This window comes from Pygoscelis adeliae, unplaced genomic scaffold, assembly GCF_000699105.1.
Source record: "Pygoscelis adeliae isolate BGI_AS28 unplaced genomic scaffold, ASM69910v1 Scaffold95, whole genome shotgun sequence".
Classification (NCBI taxonomy): domain Eukaryota; kingdom Metazoa; phylum Chordata; class Aves; order Sphenisciformes; family Spheniscidae; genus Pygoscelis; species Pygoscelis adeliae.
The window spans coordinates 985,805-1,005,659 of NW_008824869.1; the positions used below are offsets into that span (position 1 = coordinate 985,805).

General features: G+C 36.5%; 1 protein-coding gene across 1 annotated transcript in view; it reads left to right on the forward strand.

Annotated features, from left to right (window-relative positions):
• Positions 1–19,855, forward strand: part of ATP9B (ATPase, class II, type 9B) — a 161,932-nt gene that overhangs the window by 108,180 nt on the left and 33,897 nt on the right. The window contains exons 12-13 of the mRNA XM_009324471.1: positions 9,591–9,733; positions 18,468–18,580. Of these exons, the coding sequence (XP_009322746.1) occupies positions 9,591–9,733; positions 18,468–18,580 (256 nt within the window). The remainder of the gene's footprint in view (positions 1–9,590; positions 9,734–18,467; positions 18,581–19,855) is intronic.

The following is a 19,855-nucleotide window of genomic DNA, read 5'->3' on the forward strand; positions in this document are numbered from 1 at the left end:
AATGGCTCTTGTTTTTTATTTACACATTCGTGTTTCAATTTTGTGATCTCTTTCTAAACACTGTCATTGTCATGACTCCCTTACTGCTTGTGTGATGCTGCTGTTCAGGTCATGTCATCATTCGCCCCATACACACACAGCTGTTGAGTATTAAGCAACTTAGCCATGTGAAGAAGCAAAAAGTGCTGCATTCAAGTGATAAGTATTAAGTCTACATATTGCTGGAAGATGCATTTAATAATCAAAGACATGTAGGGGAAGGGAAAAATGAGCTGAGAATATAAAGGATCACTTATTGGTCACTGTGTTCTTCCATAATAAACATACTAAGCCAAAACTTATTAAAATGGTTAAAAGACATATATTTTTGTTACTGGATGCAAGAGCATTAGAAGCAAATAGGTGGTGTAAGTAAATTTGGCTCTATATTGACAGTTCAACATATGCCACTGAAAAACATGTCGATTGAGCAGCTCATTTTCAACTTGAGTTGTTTAGTGGACTTGTGGAATAGTTCTTTTCCAAAAATAATTTGTAGGATACACCTAATCCCATTTTTCAATTGCTTGTGGGAGATAATATACAAAGCAGAAGTATTAGAGAATGTGATTGGTTTAGTTCTGAGATGGACCATATAGTTACTCCATGGAAGATCAGACAGGAATCTATCAGAGAATGCTTTTCTCTCTAGAGATTTATCTATTTCTGTACCGACTTTTCTTCAACTCAGATCATTCGTATACAGGGTCGCTTCCCACACTGTCAGCAAAATAAACAACTCCAGTCATGCCGGTGTTGAAACATAACTACACTTCTCTTCCTTTCTTCTGGATGTTAAGCATGGAAATGACTTATTCTTTAGGCTGTATTTGGAGTGTAAACTCTTGGAAACAAAAACTACAAGACTAGTAACACTGAAGCACCAGATGTTGTGTCTTCTCATTATTTTTAAAATGCTATATGGGGGAAATAATGAACTTTTCACAGGTAAAGAAAATGAATGTGGGAGATTAGGATTGACTGGTAGAGGCAAAGCATATTTAAATTAATACATGCATGAAATGTGTTGATTGATGGTTTTGGAGAATTCAGGAAGTTTCTAAATACAGAGCTTTTTTGCAGTTGTGTTTGGCTTTTTGTTTGCAGGGCAAGGGAAATTCCAGGTATGCAATAAAAATAATTTTCCATGGCCAGACATGTTTGGTGAAGATCGTCAGAGGGAGGGACCTAACTGTTAGCAGAGTTTAACCAATCTCTGGGCAGCCTCTCCTATAATTAATAGGAAGAGGAAATTTTTTGCTCCAGGGAGCAGCTAGTTCCTTGTGATTCAGCTGCATCCTAAATACTCCTCTAGATCAATGTTGCATCACTGTGTGAATGGTATTACTGTGGGGCATGTAAGACTTCAGAGGTATAAACGTAAAGCAACTGTAAAAACAAACAAACAAACAAACAAAAAAACCCAACCAAAACCAACACAACCAAACAAAAAATACCCCAACAACCAACACCCTCCCCTACCCCACCCCCCCAAAAAAACCCAGCCCACAACATTGCACACATTCTGTAGTGTACAAGGAATCAAGCAAAGTGGAGAAAAAGTAGTAGTAAACAAACATTGAAAGCTTATCCCAGCTCTTAATTGGTTGTAAGTTAGAACCATTATGCACAAAATGTTTTGAACAGCTCCGCACCCCCAGAAACGTTTGGCCCTTAAAAATTACTCTTCTATAATTGATGTTTCTTTTCCTCCTGTGGTAGAAGTATAGCCCAGGGAGCCTCCATAGGCAATCTGCCTCCCTACAAAGTTAATCTATTTGAATTTCTTAAAATTTATTGGGAAAGGAGGATAGAAAGCAAGACCTTGACAGACTGTCCAAAACTAAATAAATCTCTCTAGGATTATGCTCACCCATTCTCTGAGTTTTTTCCATGTTCTTAGGCTTTTTTCTAGTTGTCTCTAGCCAGTTTGAGATGCATTAATGCCTATCCATAGGTTCCTCCAGTGTCACTGAGACCATTTCATTACTTGTTTTAAATAAAATAATCAATGGAAATACATTCGCCATTAGTTTACAAGATCTTGTCTGACTGTGTCACCTAGTGCACATAGCAGGCTGGGGGGAGCATGTGTCCTCAGATATGTCCATGCTGCTGCTCTTTGTGATATCAGTGTGGAAGTTCTTAGGCCTGTGCTGTTTCCTTTTTTTTTTTTTTAAATAGTAAGGTTCTTTTGTTGAATGACTATATTTTTGGATTGTCTATTTTCTGAATGACAAAGGGCAGAGGGCAAAAACAGTCGCGCTAATGAAAAGTCAGCAACTTGGGGGAAGATAAGGTAAAGCTTTGTCATCGTTATGCAATCTTTTACCTGGTTACCCAGTTTAACTCTATCACTGTGGTTATAGATACATTCTTTTAAATTTTATATCTTTTTAAAATCAGGCTTACATTTTTATCAGGAGAGTTTAATTTCCCTTCTGTGTGGAACTGAAGACAATTACCCTACACATTTAAAATTCCGATACAAATCATGTAAGTCTTAAGGAGTTTTTCCTTCTTTTTTTGCAGCTACTAATTTGGTCAGTTGGTTTAGTTTTAATTTTTTTGAAAGAGCTGTCAGAGACAGTTACCAATATTTGTATTTTTAAGTACAAGAGAATAGAAGAGGCTTCAATCAATGTGGGATGTGAGGTACCTGCTCAACTACTGAGCTGAAAATCCGGGTGTGTATACGGGTGCAGGAAAGATGATCAGGGTGTGAGAAAGCCTTGCTACAAAGCAATTCTGTCCTTTTCCCGGTATTTAGTTGTAGCATCTCTTCATCCGCTCACTTGAGCTGCCACAGTAATCAGTTCAGAAACGACAGCCAAGGCCAAAGAAAAGGCTAGCCTTAGTGACAGTACTGCACCACCAAACTGGATCCCCTCCACCACCAGGTAATGGGACTTTGTTTATTCATTGTCCAGTCTTCTTCAATGCCTTGAAAGACAAACTGAGTTGCACTTTGACTTTAGTCCTTTTGTTTGTTTGTTTTATGTTTTTCCCAAAGAAAATGTAGCCAGGAAAGTTTTTCAAGATAATTTAGGCTTAGCCAAACAGCGTTTGGTGAAATTACTGCCTCGTGTATACAGGCATGTGAATCCTGTCGCTGTACATGTTTCCACTTAGCTGCTAAGAAATGTAGAGGATTTACCGTAAAATGGTAAGGTGATCTGGTAAAAATGTGTATTGTCCAGGCTGTACATTTAGTAGCAGTTTAGAGCTGGATTGACAGGGGCTTAATCGGCCATCTTTTTAGGAGGATCCTTTAGTTTTGGTGTACACAGAAACTGAAATGTCTTTTGTCCTTTCCTTCAGACACCCCAAGGCTGCTGGGCACTGAGCCGTTCTGCCAAAATAAGCTGTCCCAAATATCTGGAAGGAACTGCCTCGCACTTAAGTATTAAAGTTTTGGGGCACTACCTGGCTCCCAGCTGCTTTTTTCCAGGTCTTTTAGAGGAGCATTTAAAGAAAACCCTTCAAGTTATGTCAGTGTGTTTTCAGTGGACAATGAGGAAAATACTGCTAGGAAGTCTTGTATCTGAAGTTCGTTAATATCCAATCAAATCCCAGGTCATATAAATATGAAAAAGGAGGTTTTATTCAGTGCGCTTGTGTGTATTCCCGAGATCCAGGGAACTCAGACCTGTGCAGGACTGTAGTGTCTATCTAACAGCAGCAAGCAGCTATGCTGCTTTCAGTCATATTGTAGTTTGTGCTGTCTGTGTTGGAGCTCTGGTCTATATAACGTATAGATGTGAGAGGATCAGTGTATGTAGTTTCACATATACAGACAGAATATATATTAGATATATGATGTAAAGCTTTCAGTGTGGAAGAGCTAAAGAGCTACTCATAAAGTAGTTTAAGCAATCCTTATAAATGTGTATTATGCTTCTATACCATACCATGATATATAATGCAATCTATATAGAGACTGAAAAAAATTATATGAAGCTTCTTGATATTTTACAAACTAATTTTGACTTCTTCATGAACAGGAGCTATGGTGTGTGTGTCTCATGCTAAGAGTAAGTCTCACCCTGCCCAGTATGGTGCTGTACTACTGCCTGAGCTAGCTTTGTGCTTTTCTTACAATGTGTGACATTCATGCTACATAGATAAAGCACAATCAGTTTAAAAAAAAAAAGTAATTTTTAACTGATCTATTGCAGTAGATCTTTTTCCTTTCTAACATTGCAACATTGCCTATTTGCTCCTAGTTGTTTTTCTGTTTTTAATCTAATAGTATTACAGTAAATAATGCCAGATTTGTCTGGAATACACTAAAAATATTCATGCTTTAAAAATTATTTGTATTAGACATCTAATGTCAATACTGTTGCCATTGTATAAGACGCTTATTAAAAGAAGGCATCTGACCTTATAAATGTGAAAATAACAAAGAAACATTTTTCATAGGAAGTAATTATTGTTCTTCTGAGCTGCATATGCTACATCTCTTGTGCCAACGTGCTCGTTTGACATGCTTTCTATTTGTATTTTGCACTTGACTGTGTTTTCAGCCTGTAAGAAATTCATAGATTAATTTTCTCATTAATTATTCCCCAGATTTCCTCCTGAGGTTTTAAGTTCTACCTATGTTACAACATCTAATTATCTGTACCTAGGTTGCATGTGGCCCTTGAAAAACTACATGTGCCACAGTCACTATAGCAATACAGGGTTGATACGCATTTTTTTGCCGCACGTATTTAAGCATAAATGTTTGGGATTGAGTTCTCTTTTAAAGTTACATTCATTGCCTGGGTATTATGTAAAGTGCTGTGTGCACCTTCTTTCATTTCCTTTTATATGCTTACATAATAGACAAAATTTAGAAAAATTAGTCCAAGAGAACTAGTGAGACCAATTATGAAGCAAACAAGAACACAGATCTGAGGCTCTTCTTGGGAGTTTCAGACAGCAGAGAAAACTAAATAAAAATTTATGTAGTGGGCCAAACACAGAAGTAATATTATATTCAAATTTCCTTTCCAAATAAATTATGGGAGAAGGGTAATTAGGGGCAATTAAAGGGGTGAGCTATGGGTTGATTTTTATTTATTTAGATCTTGATAGAATATTGTGTTTAAAAGAAGTAATTTCTGTTTTGTTCTATTTTTATTTGTTTAGTGCCAGTTAATAGAAGTTGTCAGGCTCCAAAAATCACTTTCTGTGAAGATTTAACTTTCCAGGCATGTTGAAGTTAAAACGCTTTTGGTTGTTTCTTGGCCAATAATTTAAAAATTATTCCATATTCTTTTCTGTGACTAGTTTGTGGCTGTTTCAAGCAGAAAGGGATATGAGAAGGTTAGGAGATATAGCCATAGGGGATTGGGTAGAGTTTCGGGTACTAACGTGACCCAAATATGATCTTCAGTATTTCACTTAGAAAGAAGTCCTGAAAATTAAAAAACTACATCTCAATTACCTCATTTATTTTTAAAATTGGATACCACTACGGGTACTCATACTGTATCTGGAGTTTTGGCAGGGCTTTGTTTTTTACTACGAAACTTCTGCTTATATACAGAACTGCTCAGGAAGTTCTTCCTGCCTGCCAAAGCTCAAATAAAACTGTCATATGATTTTAATTCAAATTCATACTTGAATTTTATTGGGCACGGTATCACTTTGTTCACAAAATTGTCTTTGCTAACTGCATTAGGTCTTGATTGCTTTTCACTGAGTCGTGAAAGGCAGAATGTTTCTGGAGTTTCTAAATGTATTTGTCTGAAACTTTCTCAGTAAAGGCCCTTGCTTTTTGGCAAATTTGTCCATTTTGACTAAAAAACAAAATCAGAAATCTTTACAAGGGGGCCTAATGTCACTACCATTTGGGGGAAAATGAAATTTAGAAGTCCTGTAAATATGAGTTTCTTTAATCTAAAACACTACTGATGTTTTTGAGGGAATAAAAGCAAAAGTATCTGTTTTTAACTTGTTGTAAAAAGCAGTGTGGATTCTGAAATGTTGTGTGATTGATCTGTTCTGAAGCTGAATTGCAGAGGGATGCCACCCTGGCCGTTAGTGGAATAAATCCCCAAGTTGGATAAAAGTTGGCTTACATTTGCCTGCTCTAGGGTAACTAGTGCTGAGGTTGAGGCACAAGAAACTTCATGCTATTATGTTCACTAACTATGCTCGTTCCCTGCAACAGCCTTCAAGTACCTATATTAACATACTCTGTCTAAAGATTGCATGTTAATTGGTTTGCTAAAAATTAGTGTTGCTGATGCAAGTGTGCTAATGCTATATATGATGCTGTTCTGTGCATTTTCATTAATAACTGATATGTATGGAGTCTTTTAAATTGAATGAAATTGAGAAGGATTTAAAAACTGGTGAATTTAAAATGGTTTTGTTTATATAATGAGGTTTCTTAAAGTCCACAAAGGATTTATGAGAAATGATAGCTAATATTGTCAGGCACTGAAAGAAGCTTGGTGTTGAGTAAGCGTAGTATCTCCTTGTTTTATTGTGTAAAAATTCGTGGACTTTTCAGTCAAGTATTTCTGTCTGTTCCTGTGAAGTTCTGTTGGAGACATTTCTAGTTTCGAAGGCAAACTCAGTATTAATAAGCCTGCATCATTTTTAGTGATACGGCGGTGTCTGTAACGTGCTAGGTGATAGCTACAATGATTTCAAAGAAAAACATTTCCTCTAAGACAACAAGCACCAAGTGAAGGAAGTCAGAGCGAGAGAACAGTGTACAGATGTTAGATGCATTTTTAGTATCGATTCTATAGCCCTCATTTTTTGTTTATTTTATTCCTTTTAATTATTTATGCATCTTAACAATTAAAGCATGTACCCAATATCTCTCTCTGTGTGCCAGAAAGCTGTCTTGGACTGTACTAGTCACTGGGGAGATGTTTTTTTCTCTGGAGGCCAGTGGTGCCAGCTTTCTATTAGGTCCATCAGCATAAAGGGGGTACACTCTGTTCCACTTAGCGGTGCATGCTGGAAAGCTAGGGTAATTCCTAAAATGCCTCGATGCTTTGAAATACAGATTTCTTCTCACAGCTCAGCAAGAGAACCTGTTTTGGTTTTTTTTTTTTTTCCCTTTTTTCCCTTACCTTTAAATAGTATTTAAGTGAGATTATAATTAAATGCATATGGAGAGTGTTTAGAACATCAAAACCAGGTAACACACATGCTTATAAAAGATGCAGGTGAAGATATGAACTGCACTTCAGCTTTGAGAGACTTTTCTGATTTAATCTTACTGAAGTACAGTTTTTCCTATCTGGATGACTTTGTAGGTCTCCATTGGTAGAGCAGCCATGTGGATTTCTCTCTGTGTGCCATGTACCTGGGATTGCAGGTCTTAAATAGAGCTTTCATTGAAGAATTCCTGTCTCGGTAGCCCAGGCAGAAAAAAATATTTATAGCCCAAATGCCTGTATGAAGTGGGGTGATGAGCAGCTTTCATCCTTCACTTACTCTACTTACTCCTGGCTAGAGCAAATATCTAGCTGTTCTTAAATAAAGTGTGTGTGCTGGTGTTTCTCTTCTCAAGCTAGACAGCATCCTTTGTACTTGACTAGCTAACTAGCAGGTTCTCATCCCTAAGAGGAGTAAATCTTTTGCTGTTCCTTCTGTTGACTAATATGTATCTCAGTGCGAAGTGTGTTACGTTGGTTCTTATATTCTCTTTAACTCTGCAAGACATACATAATATAAATACTGGTTGCTCAGTACTGGCTCTGGAATGAGTAAGACAGGGCCAGTGTGAGGCAAGTGACTTCCAGTATTTTTCTGCTTGTTATACTGTAGCATTTTCAATAAAAAGAATATGGTAGAGTCCTCCTTCTGTTGTCTGTCTTAATTTTTTATGTATTTGTGTGTCTGAAGACAGCTGAAGTTAGGTATGATACTGCAAAACTAATTGGGGTATATCACCAGGTAGAAGGATGGTTTCCTGCTGCTTCTGATTTTAATGGGAAAATAAGAGTTAGGTAAAGAACAAAATCCACCTTGAATGGTCAAGAATCTTGTATCAAAAAGACTTGTTTCTTTTGTGCTGCCACATGCGTTGTCTTATGCTGTACAAATTCAGGAAGGAGGGGATGTGGAATAAACTGAATTTTTTTCAGTGTGTGTTGAAATTTCAGAGGTTCTCACAATTCTAATTAAATGCATCTCCTCTTTATGGGATATTGCAGTTTGTGACTCACTGTTCCCTCCACTGTTACCTCAGGTAATTAAAAATCAATCTGTCGCTGTGATTGCAAGAGGATAGATGAAAACTGTGGTTGCTGTTTTGGTTATGCTGTAAAGCAGCACTTCAGGACTGTTAAGAAAGGTCTGAAGTGCGTTAGTATTTTGACCTTGATATATACCTCTGAACAGTTTTAAGAGTCATGTTACTGTAAACCTGTTACTAAACTTGGGACTCCGAGTCCTTTGCCCTGGGCAAATTAGCTACAAATAGTTCACGTAGCCACTATCCTAGCTGTTTTTTCAGTATTTCTGTTAGAGCAGAGTCAACAGAAATGAACACGTGCCTATTTCTTAGTCACTGTTCATATGACATGGTAGCAGGAACGTGGTGAATAGTTAAGGGAAAGTAGCGTTTTAAAGTTTTAGAACAAGGTGGCATGGAGTTTTGAGTTGGAGAATTTAATTTTGGGGAAGAACAATGTGATTAAAGTTATCTTTGACCAGCATGAGTGAAGACTTTTTTATTATAATATAGGGAACACAAGGTGCAAGGGCAGTTAATTCTTGTATGATGTAGACATGGAAGTATTAACAAATAAATATGTAGACACTGAGTGAACTAGAAAAAATACTTTTGATTTTGCACTTCCATGTATAATCAGTAAAACTTGCTGCAAATTACAATTTCTAGTACAGAGCTACCCAAAGGTTCCTTATTGCTGCTGGCAGTAGCAACTCCAGCCCACATGCTATCACATGAGGGTGCGTTTCACTGCTTGGGCACTATTCTCTTTTTGCAATAGAGAGCCTCTGTAACTACATTTTGGGGAGGACAGCAACATTGTTGATTGGTTGTGGTGGGAAAGAGAAGTTGACAAATATAGTTGTACTTTCCTAAAGAAAAAATAGTTGGTTTTTTTTTTTAAAAAACAGTGACTTGAAGAGGTACAAAAATATTTGTACTTTCACGTCATAAAGAAAACATAGGTGTTGGGTTTTTTTAACAGATAAAAACTATGACTTGAATAGCGATCTGGTCTTGTTGATAAAGTGTATATAGTATTCTCATCTGTGTAAGTGTAGTAATATAATTATGTCAAGAATCTCCACAAAGTGTTGCAATCTGTGTCATGCAAAGGCAGGGTATTGCATTTGTTTGTATTGCAGTAGCTTCTAAAATCTGGGATGGAGCCTGAATTTCTACTGTGATATGTACTCTACAAACACATAAAAGCGTTGTTCCAAAATTTTTGTTGCATATAGTTTTAAGATTATTTTTCTCTAGGTATCCTAAAATGAGCTTCTACTTTTATTTTTATGGTTATAACTTTCACTTTGCCTAATATTCACACTGATTATGGTATAAATTTCCTTTGCAGTTTACGTGTGAACTTGGACATGGGTAAGGCAGCCTATGGGTGGATGATTATGAAAGATGACAATATTCCTGGAACAGTTGTTCGAACTAGCACCATACCAGAAGAGTTGGGACGATTAGTTTATTTACTAACGGATAAAACAGGTATATCAGGTTACAATTCTGAAATATGATGACTTTTATAAAATTTCTAAATTTTATTCTATATTTGAATATGTTAATGTAAGAGTAGATTTAGACTACCGATTTTTATTTTTCAGTAGAATTTTAAGCATGTGCTTGAGGACTTTGTACCAGTACCAATAGGCTTAGGGAGGCCAGTACTTATATGTGGAAGTCAGTATTTGCTAGTAATCTGATTTGTTCCAGTGGGAACACTCCTGCTATAGTAACAGGACACCGGACAGTATTAGTAAGAGTACCACATATCTTACTCTGAAGAGACTCTGGATTAGCACTCGGGATGCTGTTTTATTCTGCGTCTCACTTCTACTCCAATATTGTATGATACTAACAGTTAAGAATGGCCTTCGAGAAAGCAAGTCGTTTGCAAAACAAGTCATAAGATCAGCCTCCAAAATGACATCTGTTATCCCCACGTAGTTGCTCTTTATGTTACAAAGACCAGTTCTAGAGCTGCTGTATGGTTTCATCTTCATAACTGTAACCTGTTACTATACCTGACCTGGTATACTGGAAAAGCCAACCCTTACCAGGATCAGAAGGTAGGTAAGCGTGTGAAGAAGTAATAGCTTGCTCTATGCTGCTGTCTGCCGTTATGTCTGAAACTTGTTACAGTCTTACCATGCTCTTACTTCTAGATGTATTTAAGGAATCTTAAAAGTTTATTTCGGAAAATATCATGATAAATAACAAGTTAAATTCTGTAGCAAATACAGTATTTCTTCTCCTTTCTTGTTTCTTTCTGAGATTGAATAAATCAGTTCTGGTAGACATACTGTTTTTTTAAGAAGCTGAACTTTTGAACTGAGAAAGTGGTTTCTCAAGCAGCTGAAAAGATTTTTTTTTTTAGTGGTTTTAAATAAAATATAGTTCAAAATGGTGAGAAAGTGTTTTGGGGGGGGCAGGGGTTGGCCTCTGTTATAGTGTTCAGGAAGCATAATACACAGTTTACATCTCTTTCTGCTTGAAATAGTTTCATGTTCCCTCCCATGCTGAACACTTCCATTACTGCATATTTTGAAATGAAATGTAAATTTAATATATTGTCACATTCTCAAAACACACTTTTTTTTCCCTATAGGTACGTATGTTACCCTATACACTTCTGAATGCTGTTCTTCTGTTTCATAAAAGATAGACAACTGCCACCTTCTTTCTTAGCATGTGGAAAAGTGTATTGCTAATCATAGTGTAGTAATTCTTCAAAGCAAGTGAACAATTCTTCTTTTAACAAGTTTTATTTCAGTTAGCTAATGATTTGTATGCTATTTGAAACTGCTTATTGATTTTAATTGCACCCTTTATCATGATAATTTGTGTAACTTTAAGAGTGCTGTCTTATGGAAGGCTTGAAATATGTAATTTACAGCATGCATTTGGAAAGAGGGGAAGTATTTTCAAAAATAATGAATTTTCAAAACAATGCAGTAGAGTTCATTTGCCCAAAGCACTACTTTATAAGCAAAACCAATGCCTACTACTTAAACTTTTCTGTTAGAGAATCCAGTTACCATACCAAACTGGAAATGCGGTTTAAGTGTTAAGATATTCTGCTTACAATTAGACTGCACTGAAAATTTTAAGAGGCTTGCTAAATAAAATGCTAACAGTTCATTCACCCAACTCCTACAATGCAGGAATTATGTTCTGACTCCGGTGACCATTTCATGTTCTGAGGCACAAGGATCAGTGTACTGTCTTCTTTTCCTCAAGCTGTATGTACCTACTATCCTGTTTGAGAAATAGAAGATTGTTTGAAAAAGAAAAAAAAAGCTGGTGCAGTTCTATTTCTAGAAAGACAACCAATACACTTAATACAACAGTAATTAAAAAAGTTTTTTCTCCTTGAAAAAAATTTTTTTTTTTTTTGGCAACATAAAATGTAGTGATACTGGGTTTTTCAAAGCAAAAGTACTGTGTTACATCTTTGTACATACAGCTTGTTACATACAGCTTTGTTACATACAGCTTTGAAAGGATACATTTTATTGACTTGCATATTTTGGGTTTTTTTAACCCACATCATGCCACTTGCAATCACAGTAGTTCTGTTTAATTTTAAGGAGCAGCACTTGGATTCTGGCCTTTCAGAGTGCATACTTAAAGGGGGCTAAATAGACAAATGTTAAAAGGCTTTTACCAGCAAATGTGTTCGTGTAGTTTGGAAGATTGCTAGCATTCAACCTCAAAGGCTTTTCAGAGCACTGAAGTCTACTGAGTTCTGGAGGAAGGTCTGAATCTGTAAGTTAACGGTGTAAAGATGAAAATAAAAGCAGTATTCTAGGGCAGTAGTTCCAAATATTTTGGACTCACAGTCAGCAGTTGCACCCTATGCGTTTTTATCCAAGTGTTAGCTGAAAGCTGATGTAAGCGAAAATAAGCCTGGAGTCCAGCAGACGTCACCAGCTTCAGAACACTGACCATGGCCTTGCAGACCACGCTCTTCAGATCGCGATGGGGGAACCACTGCTCAATTTTATTAGTGTTAAATGCCCTGCAAATTTTAAACTAGTTTTAATTCTGGACAAACATGTAGCCAATGTACCTTTTATCCGAGTATATCGGTAGCTGCTTCCGGTTTCCTTTCCTGAATACATTTGGTCTAATTCTGCATTTGTTTTAGATAGTGAACAGAGTCTGTACAGTTAATCAATGATTGCCATTGCACGGTTATGCACTGCTCATGTACTGGCCGCAGTACTGTCTCACTTGAATTTTCAGTTCTGGTCATATAAACCGGTTGATTCTGTTCTTCTGCCCACTTAAGGCTTGGCTGTCAGAGGAGAAAGAGACCCAGTTTTGTAGCTATCTGTCCAAGTGGGTGCTACTAAAAAGCAGGACTAAAAGGCTGGTGTAGTTAAATGTAAACAGGTAAAGTTTTTCTCCATATTGAAAATGAAAGGGAATCCAGAGAACCGTATGCAAAAATCTTACATTGTGGTCCAAGCTTCACTGGAAATGATTGAGAATTAGTTGTTGAGTCTAAGGAGCATTGCATTACTAACATAATTGCAAGGTAGTCCTTTGTATGATTGTAAATTGGGTTTGTGCTTCATCAATAAGCTTTTTGACAAGAAGCGTCCATCACAGTGGCTCTCTCATTTGCCACAGTAGAATAGAAAATGAAGTATCCCAATAATTGCATTATAGTTTCCTTATTGTGGGACAAGAAAGCAATGTGGTATAATTAGGTTTGATTGGAGTGCATGTTTCCGGTAAGATCTGAAATTAATGATGTTGCTATAGTGACACATCTGCGGCCACCAGTGCGTGAAACATAAAGTAATTCATTCGACAAGAGAAGACATCTGTTAACTGCAAGGATGCAGAGCATATTGACACTGACCAGAAATACTAGACGTTATGTGATAAATGAACAAATGATGCTGAAACAGGAGGACAGATAATTTGTACTTAATCTGCTGGGAGAACTTTAATCTTCTCACTGGTTGCATTTGACAATGCCATTGTTTAAAGAACAATGCTGCAGAGAACTCATAAATTTTAAAACTTAACTCAGGGTGCAGCCTATTAAAGCAATACATTAATTCCTTTGTTAGGGAGTTTTTATCTTCATGTAGAACAAAGCCATTACTAAAAACACCCACTAAAACAACAGGTTTTTTAGGACTCACATTTTAATTATAGCATCCATTACCCAAAATGCCATGTTGTTTGGACTTGAATCACATATAAGTTTGACAGAAAGGCGTCATCCGTTATGGCGGGGGGGAGGGGGCAGTTACAGGGGGGAGCGGTTTCCAGCATTTTCCAAGGGCAGCTGAGCACGATATCTCATCCTCTCCAGGGTACAAAAAGATTCTGATCGTGAAAGAAAAATAAAGATGCTCAGCAATGTTTATTGAACATTTTTGTTGCTTAGGATGTGGGATGGCAAACCTTCTGCTGTTCACGACAACTACCAGAGTATTCAGCTGAAACAAACATGTACGGTCTTCCAAGCATAGTTATTTACTAATGCATACATTTGTATTTGAGTTATGTAATTAACATTTTAGCGGGTGTTTGGACCAAATGAGATACTTAACAGCTACAGTAGTTGAACAGATGCATAGAGCAATGGGATCCTTGATTTTCTGGGAAAGCCTTGTGTTAGAGGTTGGTGTATATGGGCTTTTTCATTAAATGTGACTAGTGTAATGTACTACTAGAACAGTGAATTTCAGTAATTGTTTCTGAAAATTAATCTTTTAAGGTATACTTTAATTGAGTCTTTATGTGTTCAACGCAAGCTACCACAGAAAAAGAGTAATTAAAAACAATGCTGGTGGAATAACGTCTCCTCACTTCACTTTGATGGATATATATTCACACTACTGCCCTTACGCTTCCTCTACCTCTATGATTTTTAGTACCGCTAAGGTTGCAGGGTGACTAGAGCAGACTAGGAATGGAAAGTTTTGATGGAGAGATCCTACAGGAAGCCTCCAGACATGCACTCAAAGTAGATCAGTCAAAGGAATCCTTACTTTGTGGCTTCTGTTGGACTCCCATCGACTGAAAATACACGGTGCATCCAAGGAGTATGGATGTTGCTCTTAGATATTGCTGTCATTCTTGTGGGAGGCAGAAGGTGCAGAGGAAATAGCTGCTGCTATTCATAACTGTGTTAACTGTTACCTCTACTGTTACTTTCTGCCCAGGAAAGAATAAACACATCTCAGCTCTCTTTGTCTTTGCCCTCATTCTTAATGAGTTGTACTGGGGTTTGTTTGGTTTTAGGTTTTGTGGTGGTTATGTTTATGGCCAGCTTGTAAGTGGAGCAGCTGAGTGAGCAGACATATTCTATATATGTGATTACTGTGGCGTTCTTTTTCATTTTCTTTTTACATTCTATACCAGGTTATATTTTTTCCAGGGTTTGTAGAAAGAATTTGCATCTCCAGATTGTTGCCAACAGTCTAATAATTGAGTGTTGAGCCCGCTCTCCCTTGAAGTTTCCATAGTTCACATTTACACTGACTTTTTATCTGTTTAAGCAAATAGCTCAAAGTACTCATCTTTTACGAAAAGTTACTCTCTGTTTCTCACAAAGTTATTAATTCTTCTGCTGTACATATTTTCTTGCTTTTTGCTTTGGCCTTTTTAGATTGTTGATATTGGTCCAAATTACCATCTAGTAGTATAGGATCAGAAAGATCTGCATCTGCTTCTCAAAAACAAAATAAAAACACTCTACTGCTTTGTTGTGAATCACATCTGTTGCCACCCAGGGAATGATGCCTTCAGGACTTTTTCCTTAGAAATTAATTTCCTCTTTGCCTGCTTTACTCTGTGTTTAATGATACAATCGTAGGCAAAAAAAAAAAAAAAGCTCTTGGCTTCATTTAAGAACATACTAAATTTTTCTTCGGCAATTGTATACTAACTTTTTGTCAGGATATTTTCCTTGTGTGGTACCTGCATTACAGAGCAAAGTTTAAGAATGTAGAATAGTAGTAGTAGATCATATATTGACTAGCATAATTTCTGGAAGCTTTTCTAAAATAAGCTTTTTTATCTAATAACTCTTCATATTAGCTATGTCCTGAAAGCGTGGAATTGATAAATAGGTCTTGAAAAAGTATTATAAAAAATAGAAAGCTCTTTCACTGTTCTTCAGTACTTATCACCTTGAGCAGACTAGAGAGCTCAGTTTTGGGTTGTTTATCATTCCTAAAGAGGGCTATATTAGAAAATCTACCTCTAGATATTTGAAGGGCTTGCATTTTGGGGCATAAAGTAAAAGGTGTGTTGTTTTGTCAAGGTGTATTAGTCTTCAACTAAAAGACTACAATTTAAGACACAACTGCTGCTAAAGTTAAAACATGACTGATTGGCACCATGTAATACTTGGGACAAGTTGTTGGGAATGTTTCTGTCCCATTTTGGTGTTTCATTCATTAAGAGAATTTAGAAGTAAATTCTTAATTTGCACATGTGGTGAAACTTAACTTCCATGGGGATGACTGCAAAAGGTGTATGTTTTTTTATTTTTTGCAGAAATTTTTGGGAGCACTTTCATAAATGCAGCTACTCATGTTTGTCTAATAACACATCAGCTTTATTGTGACTATTGTTGAAAGCCTTACACTAACCTTAAGAAGCATGAGCAAGCTGTAATTGTTGTTTCTTTTCATTGGTGGATTGGGTTTTTTTGGATTACAATTTTGTGTAGCAGGTACAGATGTTTTTGCAGCCTCTTTTCATATGTCATAGATATTTCCTATTACTGTAGCTGATAAAAAGGATTGTATAAGTAATGTATAGGATGCAAGTATTGAATCAGGATTGCGGAGTGTTTATTTCTGTGTCTTTACAAGTTGATTCTTCTTCCTCGCCCGTTTTTCCTAAACCTCCTTCCCTTGCTCCTGATTGTTGCAAGATAGGAAAATCCATACTTTTCTGCTCAGAAGATTTTTCTGAGCACATTTTCTTCTCTGCTTGCTGAGAAGGGATTGAGGGGGGGGGGTGGCGGGGAACACACAAATTTTCCACCTATCTACCTTTCCCTCACCAAGCAGGATTTGGAGTTGGACTAATTTATTGGTGTCAGAAGAAATAATCTTTCCATATAATAATCATAGGGCTAATTTTGTTTCCTGCTCATTTTTCCCAAGCAGCAATTACAGAACTAGTAGGAAGCGGGTTTGACAGCTGCCTGCTGTCTCAAGTTTTGAGTAGCATTTAGTTTCACAACTCCTAGGGAGTGTTTATTTTAATTCAAAGGCTTGGCAAAGCTAAGGGCACTGAGAAGATATTAGCATGCCTGCAAAGTAAGGAAGGTGATGCAGATTTATTTGGAAATTTCTTGCAATAAACATTATTGAACAAAGTGGGTGGGTTTTGGTTTTGGTTTTTTTTTTTTAGAAATGGAGATTTTAGTCTCATGTTTATTAGTGGAAACTTTCATGTTTCTCATGTGCAAACTGGAGATTGGATTTTTCTGGTCTATAATTAAAGTAAAAAATTTAATCAACAAATTTAACAAAAGGTCTCAATAAAAATACAACTTCTAAGGGCAGTAGTAATTTCTCACGGTTTTATATTATTACTGTAAAAACGAAGTAATCTTCTTATCCCTTGTATAAAAGTAACCAAAAATTTCTGACTTGCTAATTCTAGAGATCAAGAACTTTGTCTTCCTGGGCTGTTTTCCAACCTTGGGAATATTCTACTTCTCATGTGAATTTTTGATAATGTTAGGCATATTTTGTGGAGAATGTATGCATTTCACATAAATCGTATTTTAAATATTTTTTAAAATTCATATAATATGACTATAGAAAAAAAATCCTCAACAACATGTAAGGAAAAGCAAAGGGGAAGTGTCATTTTTTTCATGGTAGAGGGGGAATATAGAATGATCATCTAGTGCTGGTAATACAGGAAGGCATGGTTTGATAGTGCAGTGTGATGGTACAATAATTGAGATGAAGTGTCACTGTACAAATATTACCAGGGTGTAGGAGTGGTAGACATCTGGAGTATAACTGAGAAAGACATGAGATTTTTACAGCCCTACCGAATCTCTGAAGTTCACTAATGGCTCTAGCCCTATTAGATGCATAAACTAGATGCTAACTGTCCAAACAGTTCTGTTTTCCAGATAGTAATTACAGCATATGTCATGCTTTTAGTCTTCTCTCTTCCTGTGGCTTACTGTGTATTTTGGCATACTGGGACAAAGATATATAAAAATAGTCGAGATAAATAAAATTAATATGAAATATTTTATTCTGCAATTTTTATTTACAGATAATTATCATATCCTCCATATTAAAATATCGTAGAAGCTTCAAGAATGTCACTTTTGGTATCGTGTTTATTTTTTTATCATCAGATTTATGTATTTTAATGACCCCAAACTGTGTGGTTAAATATAAGAATAGCTTTATACTGTATTAATTTCACTTTGGCTGAGTAACTGTAGGAAAAAAGTTTTAGAGAGGGCCGTTATCAAAATAATCCTTTGTGAGCTGGCCATGAGAAGCTAGGCGATAGTGACCTCTTTTTGCCTGATGTGCCCCATTATGGAAGGCTGAAGCCCCTACCCCTCAATTAGAGCTTTTCCAAACCAGAGGATGTGACTAGTTGGCAGAGGTGGACGCAAAGTGTCAGTCTGTGACTGACACCCTGTATTTTCTTACAAATGTGAAGTGAGCTCTGAAAATACTGATTTCGTTCATTCTGGCTTATTCCGGTTGGAGGCTAAATCTGTCAAATTTGGAAGTGATGTTAGGTCTTAATGACTTACTCTAGATAGCATTGAATGTGCCCGTTTGCCAGAATGTCTGCCTTTGTACACGAAGTGTGGGATATCTGAATTTTTAGGGTTTGGGTTTGTTTTTTGCTTTAGATTTTCTGATACATGGTGCAAATTCTTGCATTGGCTTTTGAGAGTCGGTTCCATCCAGATACTGCATTTTCTGTCTTTCATATGAATAGAACAGGTTTTGTCTTTTTTCAAGTTTGTATATTCAGTTGTGTTGGCAGAATCAGCTTGAAGGTGAAACCAGTGATTTCTTCCAGTATGACTAACCCTGATCTTTCTCCACAAACATTCCTTTAATTAACTGAACTGATGCTAACTCATGATTCATTCCCTCTTCCCAAAAGAAAGATTTGGGGGGTGGGGGGTGGCCTTCTCATGGTATTTTTTGCTGCGTTGTGATATACTATTTCTTTATTACAGGAACACTTACACAGAATGAGATGATATTTAAGCGCCTCCACCTAGGTACTGTGTCCTATGGAACAGACACAATGGATGAAATTCAGAGTCATATTATAAACTCTTATTCACAGGTATCTCATTTCATAAATATTTACCTTTTGATATTGAGATTTTTTTAACAGCATTGAAGCATTATTGTGACCGATTATGTCTAGAAATTTGAGATGCTATGAAAGTTCTTTCATTTGTAGGTATCTCTTAACAGATATGATGAAAGGGGAAAAATGTGAGACAGTACGTACTTCTCTCCTGATTCTGAAGTTCCTCTTAATACCCACTTAAAGGAGTTTACTTTTCTATTCCCCACTAGCAGAAATCTGTGTTAACCTGTCTGTGCAGTGCAGTCTTTTTCCTGCCAAATCGTCTAAGAGTAAGCTATTCATTACAGAGACTACAAATCACAAGTAAGTGTCCAGAACAAGACAAACAGTAATTATATCTTTGAAGATATTCATCAAGAATAGACATCGAAAAGCCACATTAATTGGTATAACCAAAAAGTAAAAAAATAGTTGTCAAAATAAAAATTATAAAGGCATATCTAAAAAGTGTTTTTGAAAATTTAAGATGATTGCAAACAGCATAAAATTGGACATGGGGGAGAAAATGGAAAACTCCATATTGCTTGAGAGTGAAGTGTTCCTCTGGTATGTAAGAGTGCTTGGTCTGGAAAGTGTACAAGAAGATTGTGGCTCCCTGCCTGTCTGTGGGTCAGTTGGGCGATGAAGGAGGAAGATGGAATTCTGCAAGTATCACTTGCATCTCCCATGTGTGTAAACTATTTGTGTGCTTTCTGCAAACCTTTCTAAGCACCTGATTCCACTCTGAGATTAGGAAGAATTTTTTTACTTTATTTTTTTATTTCTATTCTTTGAAACAACAGAGAAAAAAATTGACAGAAGAGGAAATAAATGATGGGTTAACTAATATTTCCGTATGTTGTGTACAGTATGATAAAACTTTATATAAAAGTTCTTTTCCATAGTTAACTTGGATACACAAACATGACTGGCTGACCCAGTTAAGTTTGTAGACTGACCTCCTTGTCTGTGTCCTCATTTTCTTTTGTAAAAGGATTGTAGGATCAGCAGTTGATTTGAATCTTTAGTTGTGCTGTGTTTTGAACTATGGCTCTCTTCTCATTTGCTTAAAATAAAAACTAAAAACTAGCTGTTTGACACCACTCTGGACTCAGTTAATATTGTCTAGCTTTTGGGAAGAGAGGCAGGAGGAAAAGCAGTGAATAAGCAATGTATGTTACAAGTTTTTAGTCTGCAACTTCAATTTCTGTATTATTTCCCATCTAAACAGATCAACAGATCCACTTCTTGAATTCCTTTTCCCTG